At 34.2% G+C, this 18,500-nt stretch overlaps 2 protein-coding genes across 2 annotated transcripts in view; one reads left to right on the top strand and one right to left on the bottom strand.

The window, feature by feature from the left end:
* Positions 1 to 18,500, top strand: part of LOC125058686 (structural maintenance of chromosomes protein 3) — a 29,996-nt gene that overhangs the window by 1,661 nt on the left and 9,835 nt on the right. The window contains exons 6-16 of the mRNA XM_047662814.1: positions 475 to 642; positions 1,683 to 1,774; positions 2,608 to 2,761; positions 3,586 to 3,815; positions 4,271 to 4,480; positions 4,814 to 4,913; positions 6,083 to 6,229; positions 6,597 to 6,755; positions 7,925 to 8,083; positions 8,670 to 8,881; positions 9,342 to 9,504. Coding sequence (XP_047518770.1) covers positions 475 to 642; positions 1,683 to 1,774; positions 2,608 to 2,761; positions 3,586 to 3,815; positions 4,271 to 4,480; positions 4,814 to 4,913; positions 6,083 to 6,229; positions 6,597 to 6,755; positions 7,925 to 8,083; positions 8,670 to 8,881; positions 9,342 to 9,504 — 1,794 coding nt within the window. The remainder of the gene's footprint in view (positions 1 to 474; positions 643 to 1,682; positions 1,775 to 2,607; positions 2,762 to 3,585; positions 3,816 to 4,270; positions 4,481 to 4,813; positions 4,914 to 6,082; positions 6,230 to 6,596; positions 6,756 to 7,924; positions 8,084 to 8,669; positions 8,882 to 9,341; positions 9,505 to 18,500) is intronic.
* LOC125058691 (organic cation transporter protein-like) lies at positions 10,878 to 16,897 on the bottom strand. The gene is made up of 3 exons (XM_047662828.1): positions 16,384 to 16,897; positions 14,579 to 14,986; positions 10,878 to 11,601 (listed from the first exon to the last, which is right to left on the bottom strand). The coding sequence occupies exons 1-3, from the start codon at positions 16,722 to 16,724 to the stop codon at positions 10,929 to 10,931; spliced, it is 1,422 nt and encodes a 473-aa protein (XP_047518784.1). The 5' UTR covers positions 16,725 to 16,897; the 3' UTR covers positions 10,878 to 10,928.

Raw genomic sequence — 18,500 nt, 5'->3', positions numbered from 1 at the left:
GTATGTGTTGCTCCCGCACATTATAATATTTGCTTATATGTAATGTCATTATCCAAGCTATTTGTCAGATAATATGTTGTTGATCAAAAAAAAGGGTGCGTGCACTTATGTACGCGCGTAAGAGGTTATACTTTGGCATTATTAAAAATAGTTTTTGATTGCATGCAAATAATTAATTACAATTAAATAATTAAAGACTGGAAAAGGAGTCATTATAATCAACAAAATTCAGTTTACATTTGAAAAATTAAATAAATAAATATTTATTATTATTCTCTTACATTAAGTGTAACATAAATTCTATTATTATTCGAATGTTGTTTTTAAATTCTGTTAACTTCATTCTGTTAATTTTGTGTCACGGTTCGCGCGCATCGTAAAATTTCACTTTCATCAATTTTTCATAACGCGCCTAAAGAAGTATAACTTTAAAAATTATAATTGTTTTACATAAAAACAACAAATATGATACAGGTTGAGAAAATCAATGATTTCTTAAAAACCATTGAAGAGAGATTAAAGACACTCGAAGAGGAGAAGGAAGAGTTGAAAGAATACCAGAAGTGGGATAAGTCTCGCAGAGTGCTGGAGTTTATCATCCACGACACAGAACACCGGGAGAATAAGAGGAAGCTTGATGATGTATGTTCGTTTTATTTAAATTTTCAACAGATGAGCTCCATTAAAAAATACAAATTGTTCAATCTGTATTAAAAAGTATAATTTTGTCTTGTATGTATTATTGAAATTGAAAATGTCTATGTTTCTCTTCTATCCGTAGATTTTGACGTGATAACGTCTTTAAAATCGTTTTAGTCGGGTGACATGTTCAGAAACTTGTGTCACACCAAAACCTCACGAGCGCGATCGCAGGTATAACGAGAGAGAGACGGACCGATCTCCCGTCTCATCTCGAGCGCTGCCAGTCATTCCGTGAATGTATGAAGAAAAATGTATATCATAGTCGAATAAATAAACTTGTCATTTTACACCCGAAATTTATCATCAAAAGTGTGAATAAAACGATAGATGTAATTTAAAATTTGAAAAAATTGTTATCTTCATTAATTCCTCACTTCCCAAAAACTTATATCACCAATAAGACGTTATCACGTAAACATCTCGATCGTAAACCTACTTTACAAACAACCAATATTTTTTATTTGAAATCAACTAGTTGTTGTAATGTTTATACTTACTACTGGATACACACAATAATATACATATTATTAATATAGGTTATTATGAGCTAAAGGTCGCTAATTAAATTCTGCAGTCATGTTTTAGCTCCACTTTTTGTATATAATCAACCACATTACTTAGCCTAGTACTAGGTTTGTCAGATAGAACATTGCCACTCTTAACAATTATGCTGATTATGGTATTGTTATTTATAAAAAGAACAGTAGTACTACGTTTTAGCACAGGCCTCAGATTTCTGTCTGAGATCTGTTTCGTGATCATTTGTTTCTTTTTCTAATAAGGTAGTAGGTCTTCAGGCCTAAGTCTTAGGCATGCCGGTTTCCTCACGATGTTTTCCTTCATCCTACGAGCGATTGTTAAATGGCCCATAAACAGAAAATTGGCTCGCAGCCTGAATTCAAACCTTCGAGCTCAGGCTTGAGAGACACACCCTCGAGCCATCAATGCTCTAATTAATTATAAATACCCCATTATTATAGTTACAAAAAATGCGTGCGAATAGCGGCAAAGAACAACAACATTATGCTGATCAGGTTAGAGAAGCGCAAGAACATGTCAGAGAATCTAACAGGTACAGTTTATAGTTTTTTTATTTTATTTATTTCTCATATAAAGATTTCATATACTACATTCATACCTGTGAATGTAGTACAGCGACAAGGCTGTCGGGAGCGATTCAATAGAATTCTAAGATTCATATTTAATTAAATTAAAATTATTATGTCAAAAATTAAGAGTATGTACGGTACTTATAGACCCCATTGCTAACCCCTCATCCATAAAATAAACATAACTAATTAATTTCTTTTTTCTAAGATTTTAATCATCTGTGTTTAAACTGTCATGAAAGGACATGTTATGATTAATGTAATTTTGTATCGATTAAAAAGATCCATTATATCAAAAACTATAGTTCTCTTATGGTTTTATATTACTTATTTTATTTATTATATATTATATTTAATTATTTTTAAAAGGATTTATAATATTTGTTTAATTAGGTATTCTAAAGTATTCTTTGTCTATAAGATGTTTTTTAAAGACACTGGGCAGTGTTTATACAATTTAGGGGAGTTCTTAAGTTTTTTAACTTTATGTATGTACAGTCAAAAATCAAAATCTGTTATATCGACGCCGAAGGGACTTTTCATATTTGGTCATAAAAACCGATAGTCGTAACAGCCGATGTGTTGTTATTAAAAACCTAATACAATAGAATTCAGCCGGGACCTTTGATTTTGGTCAATATAACAGGTATGTTGTTCTAAACGACGTCGTCATAAACGGTTTTGACTGTATATATGTATATACCTAAATTTTTAAATCAAATTTTGACATTTTGCGTGTTATTTCTTTGCTTGTTTGTTTGACATACCCGATTGTGCAATTAATTGTTTTCATAAGGAAACTAAAAGAAGCAAGAAAGGATGTAGCGGCAGCTCGAGAAGAGAAAGACATTTTATCGACCGAACAGCAACAGCTGTTGAGGGAGAAGACCAAACTGGAGCTGGGTATTAAGGACCTTACTGATGATGTCGATGGCGATAATAAGTCCAAGGTAAGTTCTCTAAACTCCTCCGGGCGAACGTCGGTTGTGCAGCAATTTGCACAATTGGCACTTTCTGGTTATTGTTAGATGGTCTATTCCATTGTCTTTGGAAATACTTTTCTAAGTCTTCTATTGTTTTTGGGTACAGATAAAAATTATATTACTAATCTGTAAAGTGAGATAAAAAAATGTGTGCGTGTACTAGGTGTACACACATAAGAAGGGAAACTTCTTTATGACCTAATTTTTTGAAAAATGATCTACTAACTATATGCAACTTTACCGAAATTGGTTAAATAAAGTTAAATTAGATAAAGTTTAACAAAAGGCTTTTATTGTCATAGACATAAATACAAATACGATGTATGTAAATGTAAATATACATACATCTATTTGGTTTTTGGTAAAAAGTAGGCCTTATCTGCAAATAATAATAAAGCCCATTTATTTCCTACCCTTATAATAATATACAGTTTAAATATGTTTTTCTTGTTACTCCTTTTGATTGATTACTTTCCATTGATCGGAACCCCTTCATGGGTAAAGGTCTCCTCCAGGTTTTTCCAAACATCCATTTCCATTCGCTTCCTGCCAACGCTTCTAGTCTACCTTTTTCTTCTTCCCCTTGGTCATTTCCATAACTCATTTTTGGAATTACATAATTTTTGGTAGTCAATTTTATAGTATGTGGTGTGATGTAATAAATAAATATAAGTCACAAATTTCCATCAATTGGCATAATCGACTAAGCTTTCAATTGCAGTCTCTTTCGTTAATCTCTTCCTATAATGTATTTAATAAAAGGCGCTTTAATACGTAAAAAACCCTTACAGGAACGTGCCGAAGCAGAATTGGAGCGTTTAAGACAACAAATATCCGAGAAAGAGAGGGAATTAGAGGAGTTAAAACCAAAATATGAAGAAATGAAGGCGCGTGAAGAGGAATGTACGCGCGCGTTGGCCTTGAACCAACAGAAGAGGCAGGAGTTGTATGCGAAACAAGGACGGGGCACTCAGTTCACCTCCAAGCAAGACAGAGATAGATGGATTGAGAAGGAGCTGAAGTAAGGAATTTTTACTCTTGAAACCCGAATACTAGTGGTTTTTGCTACGAATCGTTTCTTCGACGTAACAATTCTATGAAACTTATGATGTTACTTGTTTCAAGGTTTTTTAATTATCAAAGATTTGCGTTTGGCTTAGTAGCACCTGTCTTATCTCCGAGATCGCAGGTTCGAACTCAGTGAAACATTTGTTCCGGGTCGGTACATATACTTTTATGTAAAATAAAAAATAAAAATAGCCTTTATTCGAGTACTACATAATCAGGATAACATTGAGGCCAAATCACTATAATTAACATTAGTAGACAAACTCTTCCGCTTGTCTCTCATCCTCACCACCATTTTCCAATCCTTCCCCGCTATCCCTTTTATTCCAGGTTTCTAGTGGGCGTCCTCTGCTTTTTCTTTATCCATTCCAAGTAAGTGTTAGTTAAAGTATATATTATATATTACAGATCCCTAAATAAACAGCTTAAAGACAAAAAGGACCACGAAGTAAAACTACGTGACGATTTACGACGTGACGCGACCAAACTGACAGAGTTGGAGAAGAGAATAGAAGAACTCACCAAGGAAATGGAGCGACAGAGGGTGGCGATAGATGATCATAACAAGCAGTATTACGAGTGTAAGAAGAAAAAGGACCAGGAGCAGAGTACAAGAAAGTCAGTCAAGTTTACGGAATATAAATTTTCATAATATTTTATTCCACTTATTGAATTATCTATAACCTAAGATAAGGAAAATAGAAAACAAAAGAATAAACCTGTCGTTTCTATAGTCTATGGAAATTTACTATTCACGTATCTGTGGTATTAAGTTTGACACAAAATTTTTAAATAACTTTTTTCTTTTTTAATCAACTACCAGTATCACCAGACTTTTATATAAAAAAACTTAAAAGTTCATAAAAACATTTTATAGTGAAACAATTTGTCTATCTCTATAAATTGTCTATGACCATGAATATAGTTCCTTTAATTGCATATATTTTTCAGTGAATTATGGCGTAAAGAAACAACTTTAACTCAAAATCTATCTTCACTAAAAGAGGATTTGGCCAAGGCCGATCAAGCTCTGAGGTCTATGGCTGGAAAGGTAAGAAAGAGCAGTAATGAGGTTCATTAATAATATTTAGACAACATTTTTTTTGTATGTCCAAATCATAGATCTTTATTGTTAATCTTTGCATAAAATCTATTTATTGAAACTGTTTCGAATTTATACATTTTGTATAGGTCGGTTATCGAAAGCTGGCGCGTTCACAGTACTCACACTAATGCAATTTCACTATACAGAATGTTTAAAAATATGTCTTTTTTGCCAAGCTATATATTTTAGTCTACACTGGTTTTAGTAAGGTTGGGTGGGTTGTAAATAAATAAAAATGTGTCAAATACATATAAATATTATGTGCATACCAGGGTGGATCCAAAAGTTCTAAGCCCGATCAAGAACGTAAAAGAGTAATTTGTGTAAATAATTTTTCATTTTTCGACATAAGCTCCACACTAACTATTCTATCTAGCTCAACACACTTGACTTTTACTTCACTAACTATTCTTTCAATACTCCTCTTAGAAACCCCAGTCGCATCTGATGTCAAATTAGATATAACATTTTTTCATTAAACTGTTTTTACTTTTTATTAAGATGCGTAAAATAATTAAAAACATTGTGCACCATTTCACGAGATTGCCCTGGTAATGTTTAAAAAAAAGATCAACATGTACAGTAACAGTAGCAAAAGAAAAAGAATAACTGTCTCTTTTATACTCATAAGCTTGACCGAGCGCGAGAGAGACGGACAGTCTTTTCATGATGTATTTGTGATTGTATTTCAGTTTGACATCACGTCTTGCGCTTATTCATAGACACTACACAAGCACAAAGTGTAAATGTGTTGAAGCCGCCAGCTTTAGATAACATACCTATACACACCTAAACCTCACAATTAAATATGTGTTTGATGGAATTCAATTAAAAAAAACATTAGTTTTTATATTTTAATTTAGAAACACCATTGGTTTTTGCCAATTTAATTTTCTGTATGTTCTATTAAAAAGTTTTCATAGTCTATTAATATTTGAAATAGAAAAGATTTGTATGTATCAAATAACTTCATAAACTACTGGACCTATTTCAAATGTTTTTTTATCTTTAGAATGTTATCTCTGAGTAAATGTATTTATTACTAGAATATTTAAAAAATAAATGTTCTGGCGTGGGTTATCCGAGGAAACGACTTATAATTATTTAATTTCTAGCCAATATTAAACGGACGAGATAGTGTCCGTAAAGTTCTAGAGACTTTCCAAGAGCGAGGAGGGGAATGGGCTAAGATAGCGACTCAATACTTTGGCCCGGTTATTGAGAACTTCACTTGTGATAAGACCATTTATACAGCTGTTGAGGTAATTATATTAATTAACTAGTGGACCCGACAGACGTTGTCTGTTAGTATTTAGTAGTAATTAGTAAAGCAAAGTATGAAAGTACCGACTGCGGCGCCATCTGGCGGGCTGATTTGTGAATCTAAACCATTCCCAGATCCCCTTGAACACACACACAAAATTTCACCAAAATCGGTCCAGTCGTTTGAGAGAAGTTCAGTGACACTCACAGACGCATTCATACACACTCACAGAAGAATTATATATATATATAAAGATTGTTCGAAATTAGGGTAAGGGGACAAACAACACGTTATTAAAAAATTTAATTAGTAAATTCAAATATTTTAGACTATTTTCCAAATTTGTAATAATTGTGTACCTTCAGGTTACAGCTGGAAACAGATTATTCCACCACATCGTGGAATCGGACACAGTCGGTACCAAAATTTTGAAGGAGATGAACAGACAAAACTTGCCCGGAGAAGTGACTTTTATGCCTTTGAACAGATTGCAAGTCAGGGATATGGTGTATCCTAATGATAATGTGAGCATTATTATATTTTATTTCCTTCAGAATATTTGTATTTATTAAGGCAATTTTCTATTCAATACGTGTATTTAAAAAAACGTGTGTGTACTTATGTACGCGTTAGAAGTTATTTGAGCACTTTAGAGAAACGTTTCCCTCTTCGAATTGTATTTTCTTTTCCATTTTAATGGTCACTTCCAATCGAAACGATATAATATGTACTAATCATGATATTTTGCAATAAACACTTTTTTTAAATAATTTTTTGGTTTCATATCATTATTTTCGTTAAAATAAACACGACTGTGAAAAACACCACGCCATGACAGACAATGCAACTTGTCGATAAAAAAGAACAAGCGCCAACTAGTGGCCCAGACTGTTTTACCGACGTTTGAACAGATATTAAGGGTGTCGGTTTTTTGTGACGGTGTGCACGCGCATCGTAATAAGTTCCCTAACGCGCCAAAAGAAGTATAACTTCAATAATATAATACAAGCAGTAGTGGGTGTAGTAACTTGCGCTGAATTTGTTTCCCCGGATTTCGGGAAAAAACTTTTTTTTATACATAACTGGACGGACGTTTGGCCACAATCCCACCTGATGTTAAGTGAGATGTGGCCTAATGGAGGGCACGTCTGTCCAGGAACCGCCTCTTGAATGAGCCTTTATCACACTGCGTAGGGAAGATGGAAAAGGGCAAGAAATTCCGGTTTATACCTGCCCCCCAAACTGCGTTTCGCCTAAAATATGTGTTTTTATATATGTATTTATCCTATCTTTTTAGTTTTCTAGTTATCCATGTTGGTATGTAGCTAACATACCAACATATGAAACATTTTGCTATACTTCCCAAGAGACACGAAAGTAGTAAATTCTCAACTTTTTTTTATATTTCTCCAATTTCTCTTTCCATAAAAACCTCAGTGTTTAAGGAGACAATAAGAAAAAATACTCGAAATTTTCTATCCGGTTTCAAGTTTTGAGCTCGTTTTTATTTATATACGTATAGAATATACACTTAATAGACTCCAGCTAAATAATTTTACTATGTCAGCCATATGCCTTGAATAATTCCGAATTATTAAGTTATTGGATGTTTACTACCTACACGGACTACCTACTTGTTTAAGTCCGTTTTTTTTATACTCGCCGAAGATCAATATAAAATGTTTTTTTCCAGAACGCCATCGCTATGGTCCAAAAACTGAAGTACGATCCCAAGTACGCCAAAGCCATGAAGTATATATTTGGGAAGACGCTCATATGCAGAAACCTCGAATGTGCGACAGAACTTGGGAAACAGTACCATTTGGATTGTGTCACTTTAGAAGGAGATCAGGTATGAAATTCTTTTTGATCACTTATCGTACAAAAAAAGGGTGCGTGTACTTATGTACGCGCGTAAGAAGTTATACTTCTTTGGCATTATTAAAAATAGTTTTTGATTGCATGCAAATAATTAATTACAATTAAATAATCAAAGACTGGAAAAGAAGTCATTAAAGTCAATAAAGTTCAGTTTACATTTGAAAAATTTAATAAATAAATATTTATTAATATTATATTATTTATATTTATTATTATTTTCTAATATTAATTAGTATTGATTTAAATATTCAATTTAAATCACTTCTGATTATAATTCAGACGCACATATAAAATTCGCACTTGTATAATGAAAACACGTGTTCTAAATGTAGAAACTCAAAGCATGTGGATAAATATTATAAATATAAGTACACATTGAACAGAGGCGGCGTGCGTGCCAACATGCGCCACTAACTTCATTCTGTTAATTTTGTGTCACGGTGCGCGCGCATCGTAAAATTTCACTCTCATCAATATTTCATAACGCGCCTAAAGAAGTATAACTTCAAAAAGCTAAATATATTCTGACAGGTGTATGATAGAACAACTTTGTTTAGGTATCATCAAAAGGTTCGCTAACAGGAGGTTACTTCAATCAATCCCGGTCTCGACTTGAGATGCAAAAGACGCGATCAGAATTAATGGAACAAATAACGACACTCGACGAAGAACTGAGCACGTTAAGACAGGAATTGAATAAGACTGAGACAAGTATTAATTCAATTGTTTCCGAAATGCAAAGGACTGAAACCAAACAGGGGAAAGCCAAGTGAGTATTACTTGTACACTTTAAATAGTTTAATTATTGAGGGTATTAATGGTCCAAGGGAACAAACCACTATATTTAGGACATTAAAAAACTGTGCACCCTCTTAATTTAATGGCCTCTATAAGAAAGTAAGTATTCTTGATGTAGAATTGCTTATTTATTTCATTATCACTGGCAGCAGAAAAAGAAAAATTTAAAACTCTTAGTAGAAAGTGTACTTAAATTTGAACAATTTCAAAAAAAGAAGCACGAGTTTACTGGCGAAATTTCTTTTTAAATTTGGAATGCCACATTCAAATGTTCGTATAGTTGACCTTTTTGGTGATTGAATCAACATCCACATTCCAAATTTGAATTTCTTATTATTTTATCTACTAACAACTTTCATTCAAATGTTTGACGTGAAATTGTGTCTATGTATTTTGAATGCCAAGTTTTAAAATATTTTTTTTAATTTCAGGGACATTTTTGACAAAGTGAAAGCCGACATACGTCTGATGAAGGAAGAGTTGAGTTCCATAGAGCGGTTCCGCGGACCTAAAGAACGATCATTGGCCCAGTGCAGGTCCAGCCTTGAAGCAATGCAGGCTACTAAGGAAGGCCTGGAGTCTGAATTACATCAGGTTAATATTGATATTTTTATTAGCTATTTTTACTCAGGTATGTTTTAGTTATCCTAGCACCCGGATTTGCCGATCTCATATAGAGCAGTTAGTGTGGTTCTTAAACCTAAGGTTGTACGTTCAAATCTCGACTGTGAAAATAAACCTTCAATCTTCGATCTTCGTACAGTAATTAGTTAACCTATTAAAATTATCAATGATTTAAATTTATTATTTGATAAACAAGTATATTTGAAGAAACTTGCATTTTATTTATCGTTTTGATTAGATATTACGATATGAAATAACATTAAATTAGAACGTGGGTGTTGTTTCAATCACCAAAGAGGTCAACTACGAACATTATATCTAAACGTTACTGGCTGGTAAAGAACATCAGCGCTTTCCAAATTTAAAAAAAAATCCTGCAGTAAACTTGCGTGGAAGGCATTCTTTTTTTGAAATTGTTCAAATTCGGATTATTATTGTTATTATTATACTAAGAGTTAACATAACTTTTTTTTTATGGCTCTGGCACGATTTGTGCATTAGCCAGCGTCAAGTATAGGATTTTTTTATAATTCGTGCTTGTCTTTAGAAATTCGACCGTGTTCTCCATGTACGGTTTTAAGCACTCGCCCGGTACCTACCGCACAACCCTCCCAAAGGCCGAGAACAAATTTAAATTAAATTAAAACTTGCCCTCGAACCAGGAATCGAACCCGGTACCCCTCACCTAGCTGCCACTTAATAAGACCGCTAGGCTATGAGGCCCCCTTAACATAACTTTGACAGTGATCATGAAATAAACAAGCAATTCTACATTGTTTTTTCTCACTATACTTCAAGTGCGTGCTTCTATTTTAGCTGCTAAGCGTTTGTTACTTTATTCTTTTGTGTTCAATATGTTAAGTGAAGTAAGGCGTAATGATTGCTTGCTTACATTTTTTTTTTAAGACAATTCACACCAATTGACCTAGTCCCATGCTAAGCTGGCGAAGCTTGTGTTATGGGTACTAGGCAACGGATATACATACATATTATAGATAGATATAAATATAAATACATATTTAAACACCCAAGACCTAAGCACAACACCAAATGCTCGTCACATCAATGTTCATCTCAGCCGGGGATCGAACCCAGGACCCATGGATTCGCAGTCAGTCAGTCAGTACACCAAATTTGGCGATTAAAAAAGTGTCGGAGAGCTTTTGCCAGTTCCTCTCGCGCTATGCCCTTGATTTGGGAACTGGTAGTGAATGTAAATTTAGATGTTTTTTTTAAATATTGACGTCTATAAGTGTACATAATTACTAATATGATTAATAAATAGGTTTTGGTTTAAAAAAAATAAAAGTATTCACCATGGTTTTATAATTTATTTCGAGTATTGATAAAAAATTTAATGTAACTTAAAGTGATAAACTGAACTACGGACTATCTTACTGTTCTACTTGTGATATTGAATTTAAAAGCTCTTTATCCTTTGTATTCGGTAAGAATAAACAAAGAACTCCCGCAGAAAACGCCAAAAAACTAAAAATTCCTATTGTTATCCATTCAATGCCTACATTAACCACGAACGGTGCAATAAACCCACCGAAACGCGCAAAGACAGACGCGAGACCCAAAGCGGAATTCCTAACAACCGTCGGAAATATCTCCGAAGTGTGTAAATATGCCTGAACGAACGACGCATGCGCACCCATCAAGCCAATAATGGCAAATGTTAGTAATACATTAGGCATTCCTTCTGGAATAATCAAAAATACTAAGAAAGATAGTGCAGCTACGCAACAGCTTATGATCATACTTAATCTGCGATTTAAATATCGCGACGCAATGACGACTAATACTAAACCAGGTATAAGACTGGTCGCGGACAACAGCACGTTCAAATAAATGTTACCCTGAAGTCTGCCGATGTATTGGTTGACTCCGAAGTACGTGAGCGAGCAACACATCCATACAAAATTTGTTATCAGAGTATACGTTCTCATTTTGGGAGTCCTGAATAGGTCGATATATGTACCGTACTGTTTTTCCTCCTTCTGACGCAATTCTTCGTATTTTTTCTCGACAATCGCTTCGATGTTCTCTGTTGGTTTGTTTTGTCTGAAATTAATTTTATTAGCGATGAAATTTGAAGTGAACACAGCGAATTATGCCATCAAAAGTCAAAAATCATTTATCGGCCAAAACCAATATGCAATATCAATCCAAATTTAGCTGTCATAGACTGACAATTCAATCCATTTCTAAAGAAAAGCATGCCAATATTCAATACATGGACTGAGATACCAATCTAATTATTCAACCAATCGTTCAGAGGGCGGATAAGAGATTGAAGATTGCCCTCTGTATGAAAATGAATGTTTACTCATGCCAACAACCTATCTGTCCATTTTGACAGTTGTTCGATTGGCCAAATCAATCTCGGATTGCTATCGGTGAAACTCGTATGATTTGGGTTTGGGATTGCGACCTAACTTAATATTCATTGGGAAAATTTATTCATCTTCGTCATCTTCCAGTTCTAGTGATAGTGATTTGGAAGTTTAAATGCAATTATCCGATTGGGATAGTAATTTTGAAGCTGGAAGAAGACAACGTACTTTTGTGCGAAGACATAAGAAGACAAGAACTTATTATATCCAGAGCCTGAATGACGCCGAATTCACATTTAGATTTAGGTTAACAAAAGACGCTTTGGAGACACTTTTACACAAAGTGATGTCTATCATATATGACTTCTTGCAGGTTTCATATTTTCATCAACTTTTGTAAAAAAAAATTAAATATTAGCTACAACCAAAAATATTTGTTACTATAGATACTACCTAATAACTCCACTTCAAAACCTCAAGACTCCAGCAGAACATCTTTATAACGAATCTCAAATACGAAGCAGAAATGTGGTGGAAAGGACATAATATGGTGTTTGGAAAAAATCGGTTCCCCAAAATCGGTTTGTCAGAAAAGATTTTGCTTCAAGTATCTCGTGTACAAGCCGTGATAGTGGCATGTGCAGTGTTGCACAATATTGCTATTGAAATGCGAGATGAACATTTTGAACTACTGCAACAAGTAGATGAACAAGCTGATGATATTGATCAAAGCGCAATTGACAACGTGGGAAATGCAAGTGTGCGAAGTAATCTTATAAGTGATTATTTTGCTTTATTACTACAATATTTTATAAATTACAACATTATTGAGATAAATTAAATAAAAATTCAATGCTTTTATTTAAATAAAAATACAAATTTTTAATACAATACATCCTCGCTCCAGGCACAAAATCTATTATTTTTCTAATTTATTTAACAATATATTTTTTTCTATGGCCCAGAATTCTCTGTTATGCTCTCTTTCTTCATCTTTAAATGCCCATGGCTTTCTCTTATTTAGAAGCTCTTCCTTTCAATTGACTTTAATTTCCTTCGACAGACAACAATATCATGTCTTTGACTTTTTCCTCGATAGCGGGTAAGAGGAGTAGCAGCACTAGGGCCACCTCCTGTACGATATGTTTCAGCATGTATCAAGGCAGACTTTTTTCTTGTAGCCTTCTTTAAGCTTTAGCACTGCGAAAGTTTACCCCACTTGTGCTATTAAACAGCGCCTCCAGCGTCTTCCAGCACTGCTCTTTCTCCTGCCAGGTGACTGAGTCACTCTTTTTATTTTCTAATATATTTTTATGGTCAGCAACAAGCGAAGTTAGAAGGTCAACGTCTTCCCGGCTGAAATTGACGCTTCTTTTACGTTTTTGCGTAGACATTTTTTTAAGTTAAAGAACCAACCTCGAATCACAAAAACAACATACACAAACAACTCAGAGAAAATTTATATTTGTAATAATATGTACTAAAATACTCAATAACCTAACAAACAATAATACCATATGAAAATGACAGCCCGTTTCGTTACAAGTAATATTAAATGACCAGCAAAAAGGTTAAGGTTCTATGTTTTTCTATAGAATTTTGTAACTTTATTTGTTCGTAACAAAAAAACAAACAAAACGTTGCATAGCTATTTGCTACTTTATCCATACATTGTGAAACAGACCCTAAGTCTTACTTATTTTATTTCGTTCCAAAACACGAACTTTTGGTATGCTTGAACACAACATATTGCATTGAACGAAACGCGGTCGAGAGGCAAGGATCACGCAAAAGATTGCTGTCAATCTTTTGTCTAATAAACAATCGGATAGCAGAAATGTTTATTGGCATGCAGATTGGAGATCGGTCTTTAGATATGAATCAGTCCAAGATTGGTTATAATCATAGATTGAGGATACATTATTAATTTTGGCCGTATATGAATAGGTAACACAATGTACACTTATGAATGTCAAAAAAGAAATAAACATTAAATGCTTCTAATTTTACATTTAAGAGTAGAGAAGAACTAGCAATAAACTTTCCGCCACTCTTCAGTCAGTCAGTTTACTTAGACATTATTAGACTACTTTTCTCATGTACTGTTAAGTAATACCGACCTTTTAAGAATTGGTACGTAACCTCAGTCGAATTGGTTCGGAAATACTTATGTGGGTAGTTCCCCATAGTGGGGGTGCGCGGCAAAAAGTGCCTTAAAAATCGCTCAGTTGTGGAACAATCATCGGACGTCGAGGTGATACGGGTGGAATCGTATTCTGAAGAAAAGAGTGTACCAATTCTTTAAAGACCGTCACCGCACTTGCGAGCCCTCTGGCAATGTGAGTGTCTATGGGTGGCGGTATCACTCCTGTTATATAAAAAAAGGTTACAGCGATCGCTTTGTATACATATTATATGGTAATGATATACTTGATATGAGAGCAGTGTTGGCCTTAGTGGCTTCAGCGAGCGACTCTCATACCTGAGGTCCTAGGTTCTGAGGTTGCTCGAACGGTGAAGGAAAACATCATAACGAAACCGACATGTCTTAGACCTAAAAAGTCGACGGCGTGTGTCAGTCACGCTCTGGATCACCTACTTGCCTATTAGATTTAAATATGATCATGAAACAGATTCAGAAATCTGAGGCTAAGACCTAAAGAGGTTGTAGTGCCACTGATTTATCTATTTAATGATATACTTACTTCTTCGCCATATTAATTAAAACAGCAGTTGCCTCTTTCTTTCTTCCCATAGTAATCAACCATCGTGGTGATTCAGGTATTACGAAATAATAGGCCGCAACAAACAACCAAGGCAATGACGTTGCGAGTTGCAAATGCTTCCAATCGCTCAAGAAATAGGCTATAACCGGTAGTGCCATATAACATATAACAAAAGCCGCCTCTGCCAATGCTGGTATCAAGGGTCTGAATGACGTTCCCGTCAGTTCTATGACCATAACGTAGGTGCAGAGCATAGTACCACCAACCGATGCACCGATTAAAAATCGGCAGATTGCAAACATCCAAAATTCTGTCACCGCGGCTGATAAAGCCACAAAGATAATTTCAGTTGTCAGAGATAGGACGCACGATGTTTTGCGGCCAAATCTAAAATAATTCTAAATAATAATATAATATGATTGGACAATTCACACCAATTGACCTAGTCCCATGCTAAGTTGGTGAAGCTTGTGTTATGGGTACTAGGCAACGGATATACATACATATTATAGATAGACAGACATATAAATACATATTTAAACACCCAAGACCTAAGCACAACACCAAATGCTCATCACATCGATGTTTGTCTCAGCCGGGGATCGAACCCGGGACCCATGGATTCGCAGTCAGGGGTACTAACCACTAGACCAATGAGCCGTCAAATATAATAATAAATATAGCATTATTTCGCTTGGCCTATAAACAATGTGGACATCGTAGTAAATATTTGAAATTTTAGCTATACATTGTAAACTCCATGTAACGTTCCTCGATTTAACAACAATCCCCCTAAAGCGTCGAAAACAATCGGCTTTGGTTGGTTTAGCCGGTCTTCCATACAGTGATATACTCTACATAGCATTATACCGCGCTCAATAACGACAGCAATTAAATACTAAAAAGTACTTTTTAAGTTGCCGAAATTAGTTAAAACTGCGGAGCTGTGTACGTTGTTTTGTCGCTTTATTGTCTTAGCGAGAAATAACCTCGACTGCCGGTACTCGTCATATGTACCGAACTTTCCAAGAAATCCGTTCTTTTTACAAATTGCGTATGCTTCATGTGCTTTATCACGAAGATGCCTCGATATCGCAAGATATGAATTGAACAAGTAAAAAATACAACCTAACTACTGGTACAGTACAAAAATAACAGACAACGCAATAGCGTTCAAATACGAATTGTTTTTATAAAATTACTATCACTAGTCTGAAATGAACTTTCTTTTTCTAATACAGATTTGTCTTTCCATTTAACTGCAACTGTTGGTAACGTCAAAATAGGCAATCCTTGAGTGTCGTTATATAGAGTTTACATTGTATTTTACGAAAATGATTTAATTTTAACCAACTTTGAGTCAGACATCACATATTAAAACAAGATCAGATCCTGTAACCTACTATCGACATGTGCTCCTACATTGCCCTATATTCGCATCGTCCAGGCACGAACTGGAGCAACAAATGCAGATGACTGTAGACCGTAACGGCCTACAGGACTTGTTAATAAAGCACAGATCGTGCCTGGAACGGTTCTGCGATAAAATTGTTGAATATATTAAGGCGGCAAACAAAACCCCAAGAACGGGTCTCGCGAGGAATTGCGTCCCGGCTCGCCCATGAATATTGTAAACAAAAATATTACAGATGTAGCCGGGGCGTATTTCGCGAGACGTGTGATGTGAAGTGGCAGGGGAGTTGAATAGGTATTATTTAAAAAAAAAAACCTACTATCGAAATGTTCAATCACAAATTGATTTTCTCTTTAATCGTGAATCTTACCGGTCTGAAATATATCCATACAACACGCTGCCAAATAATATTCCCACTTGCAGCATGGACTGGCCTAGACTTGCCAAATGTTTCCTTTCACAAATTAAATCAAACTCGCTCGATACAGAACTCATTATACTCGTATCATACACTGGATCCTCACACGGGCAAAGATTCGTAACATTTTTCTCTTCACCTTGACAAATATATTCTGGGTTAGGTAAAATGAAAACCACGTTTACTAATTGGAATTCGGTGGGGGAACGGCCAAAAATTAGAAGAAATAAAAGCAGAGCCTGGTACCACCCCAACTTTCCAATTACGACGTCAATTAAATCTTCTGATGCCATTGCAAGTAATACAGATTATTAAATAAGTTATATTTACAGTTTTGTACGAAACACGTGCGTCTCATTCAAAATGATATAAGATATAACCTTCAGTGCGATTATATTATCTGTTCGCACAAATCCTAGAGTTGTATATTAGTTTTTTTTTTGTACAGTTAAGAAATTGGACAGACCGCTTAAATAAAATTTACACTATAAAGTGTAAATTCCGATCATATAACACAGCTGTTTAATACATAAGTATTAAACAGCTGTGTTATATGGATTCGAAGGGTTTTATGTTTTTATTGGTACATATTGTATATAGCGTAATGTCCGTTTAGAATTATAACTACGATATGAATAAACAAACTTAGTAAACTAGTTTTACCCACTTCTTCAAGGTTCTCCCTCTTCGTCTATACTTCTTTAAAACTGTGTTACGATAGGCTATATTGACCCACGGACAACATTCAAATAATAATAATAATTATATCTAACAAACGATTAAATATATAACCTAAGCTATAAGGCTAACATCCAGAGTCATTACTTACGAATACGTCTAACTATAATTTAAACCTTATAATAAATCTACTACAGGAACATTCGCCATTTAAATATTAAAATAATTCATTATACTATGTTTATCTATCTTCTCAAGAATATTTGCTTTTGATAAACGTAGATAAGGATGTATATGTTAAATGTTCGGAGACGTAACACTATTACCGTATATTGCAAAGTTGTAAAATCATTAAAATTACACAAATGCGCACTTTGAATATAAAAGGTAATAAATAAAGCAAATTAACTCGTCTAACAAGGAAAAATAGATGTAGCTAATTACGTAGATAAATACTGTATCATAATACTAAGAGAGTTTTTCTATATTTGTAACTTAGCGAACAACAAGAGGTGATTACTGTGTTTCTTGGCTTCTCAGACCATGACCACGGCGCGTTCTTGAAGTAACATTTATGTTTGATCATGTTTGATTCAAAATTATCTTTTATATGATATAGAAAGTTCTAGTTCAAGAAACTGTTGAAATATTACAACTCATATTTATTACCACACTCCTATTTATACCCACATCGAAAGTCATAATAAATCATTGACCGAAAATTTTTTCACGTGTGACAAGAGTTTTAGATTTGCCGCCAATTCACAAAAACAAATGACAAATGAATGCAATATACTACATTAGGTTACCAAAGAGTTCTAAAATTGAAATTCAAAAAAGTTTTCATTAGCAATGTTTCTAACTGGCCAGTTCTAAACATTTTCAGTATTACACACGTACAAGCGGTTATCTAGTGAATTATGCATTAGTATTTACAATTGAATGTATCGTAAATTTGGCGTGACAGTATGTCTCGTTATTGTTTTATAGTTATATTTTCTTGCCCTTGGTAAACGTTTAAGACAACTAATATGCCGATTACGTGATACAAATAATTAAAACACATTTTATTATCACAATAATTTGAATTTTATTCCATGATTTGTTTGCGACTGAAATTGGTAAAATTTTATTAATGTAACATTTACTGACTAAGATGAAGACACTGAAACTATGTATGAAGAATTCTTATTAATGATTTACGTTTTTTACTACTAAAATAATTGAATACGTTCTTATTATGTAGATAGTCAAAAGTATCGTAAAATATTATCTATCAATTGCGATACTACGTTTCGTAAGTTATTCTATAATGCATCTGTTGTTAAACAAAACACAACAGAACAGTTTTTGTTTTAGTGTTCGAGGTCTTAGGTTCGATCCCTGGCTGT

The sequence above is a fragment of the Pieris napi genome, chromosome 2 (genome assembly GCF_905475465.1).
Source record: "Pieris napi chromosome 2, ilPieNapi1.2, whole genome shotgun sequence".
Classification (NCBI taxonomy): Eukaryota; Metazoa; Arthropoda; class Insecta; order Lepidoptera; family Pieridae; genus Pieris; species Pieris napi.
Note: the sequence above shows the minus strand (reverse complement) of the source record. Positions and strands in the feature narration are given on the sequence as shown.

What these genes read in the sequence shown, in the direction of transcription:
- LOC125058691 (XM_047662828.1), bottom strand. Translation starts at nt 16,724, where the DNA reads ATGGCATCAGAAGATTTAATTGACGTCGTAATTGGAAAGTTGGGGTGG. An exon ending in TATGGATATATTTCAGACCG is followed by an intron (nt 14,987 to 16,383) that starts GTAAGATTCACG and finishes GAATTATTTTAG; the next exon opens with ATTTGGCCGCAAAACATCGT. An exon ending in TTAATTAATATGGCGAAGAA is followed by an intron (nt 11,602 to 14,578) that starts GTAAGTATATCA and finishes AATTAATTTCAG; the next exon opens with ACAAAACAAACCAACAGAGA.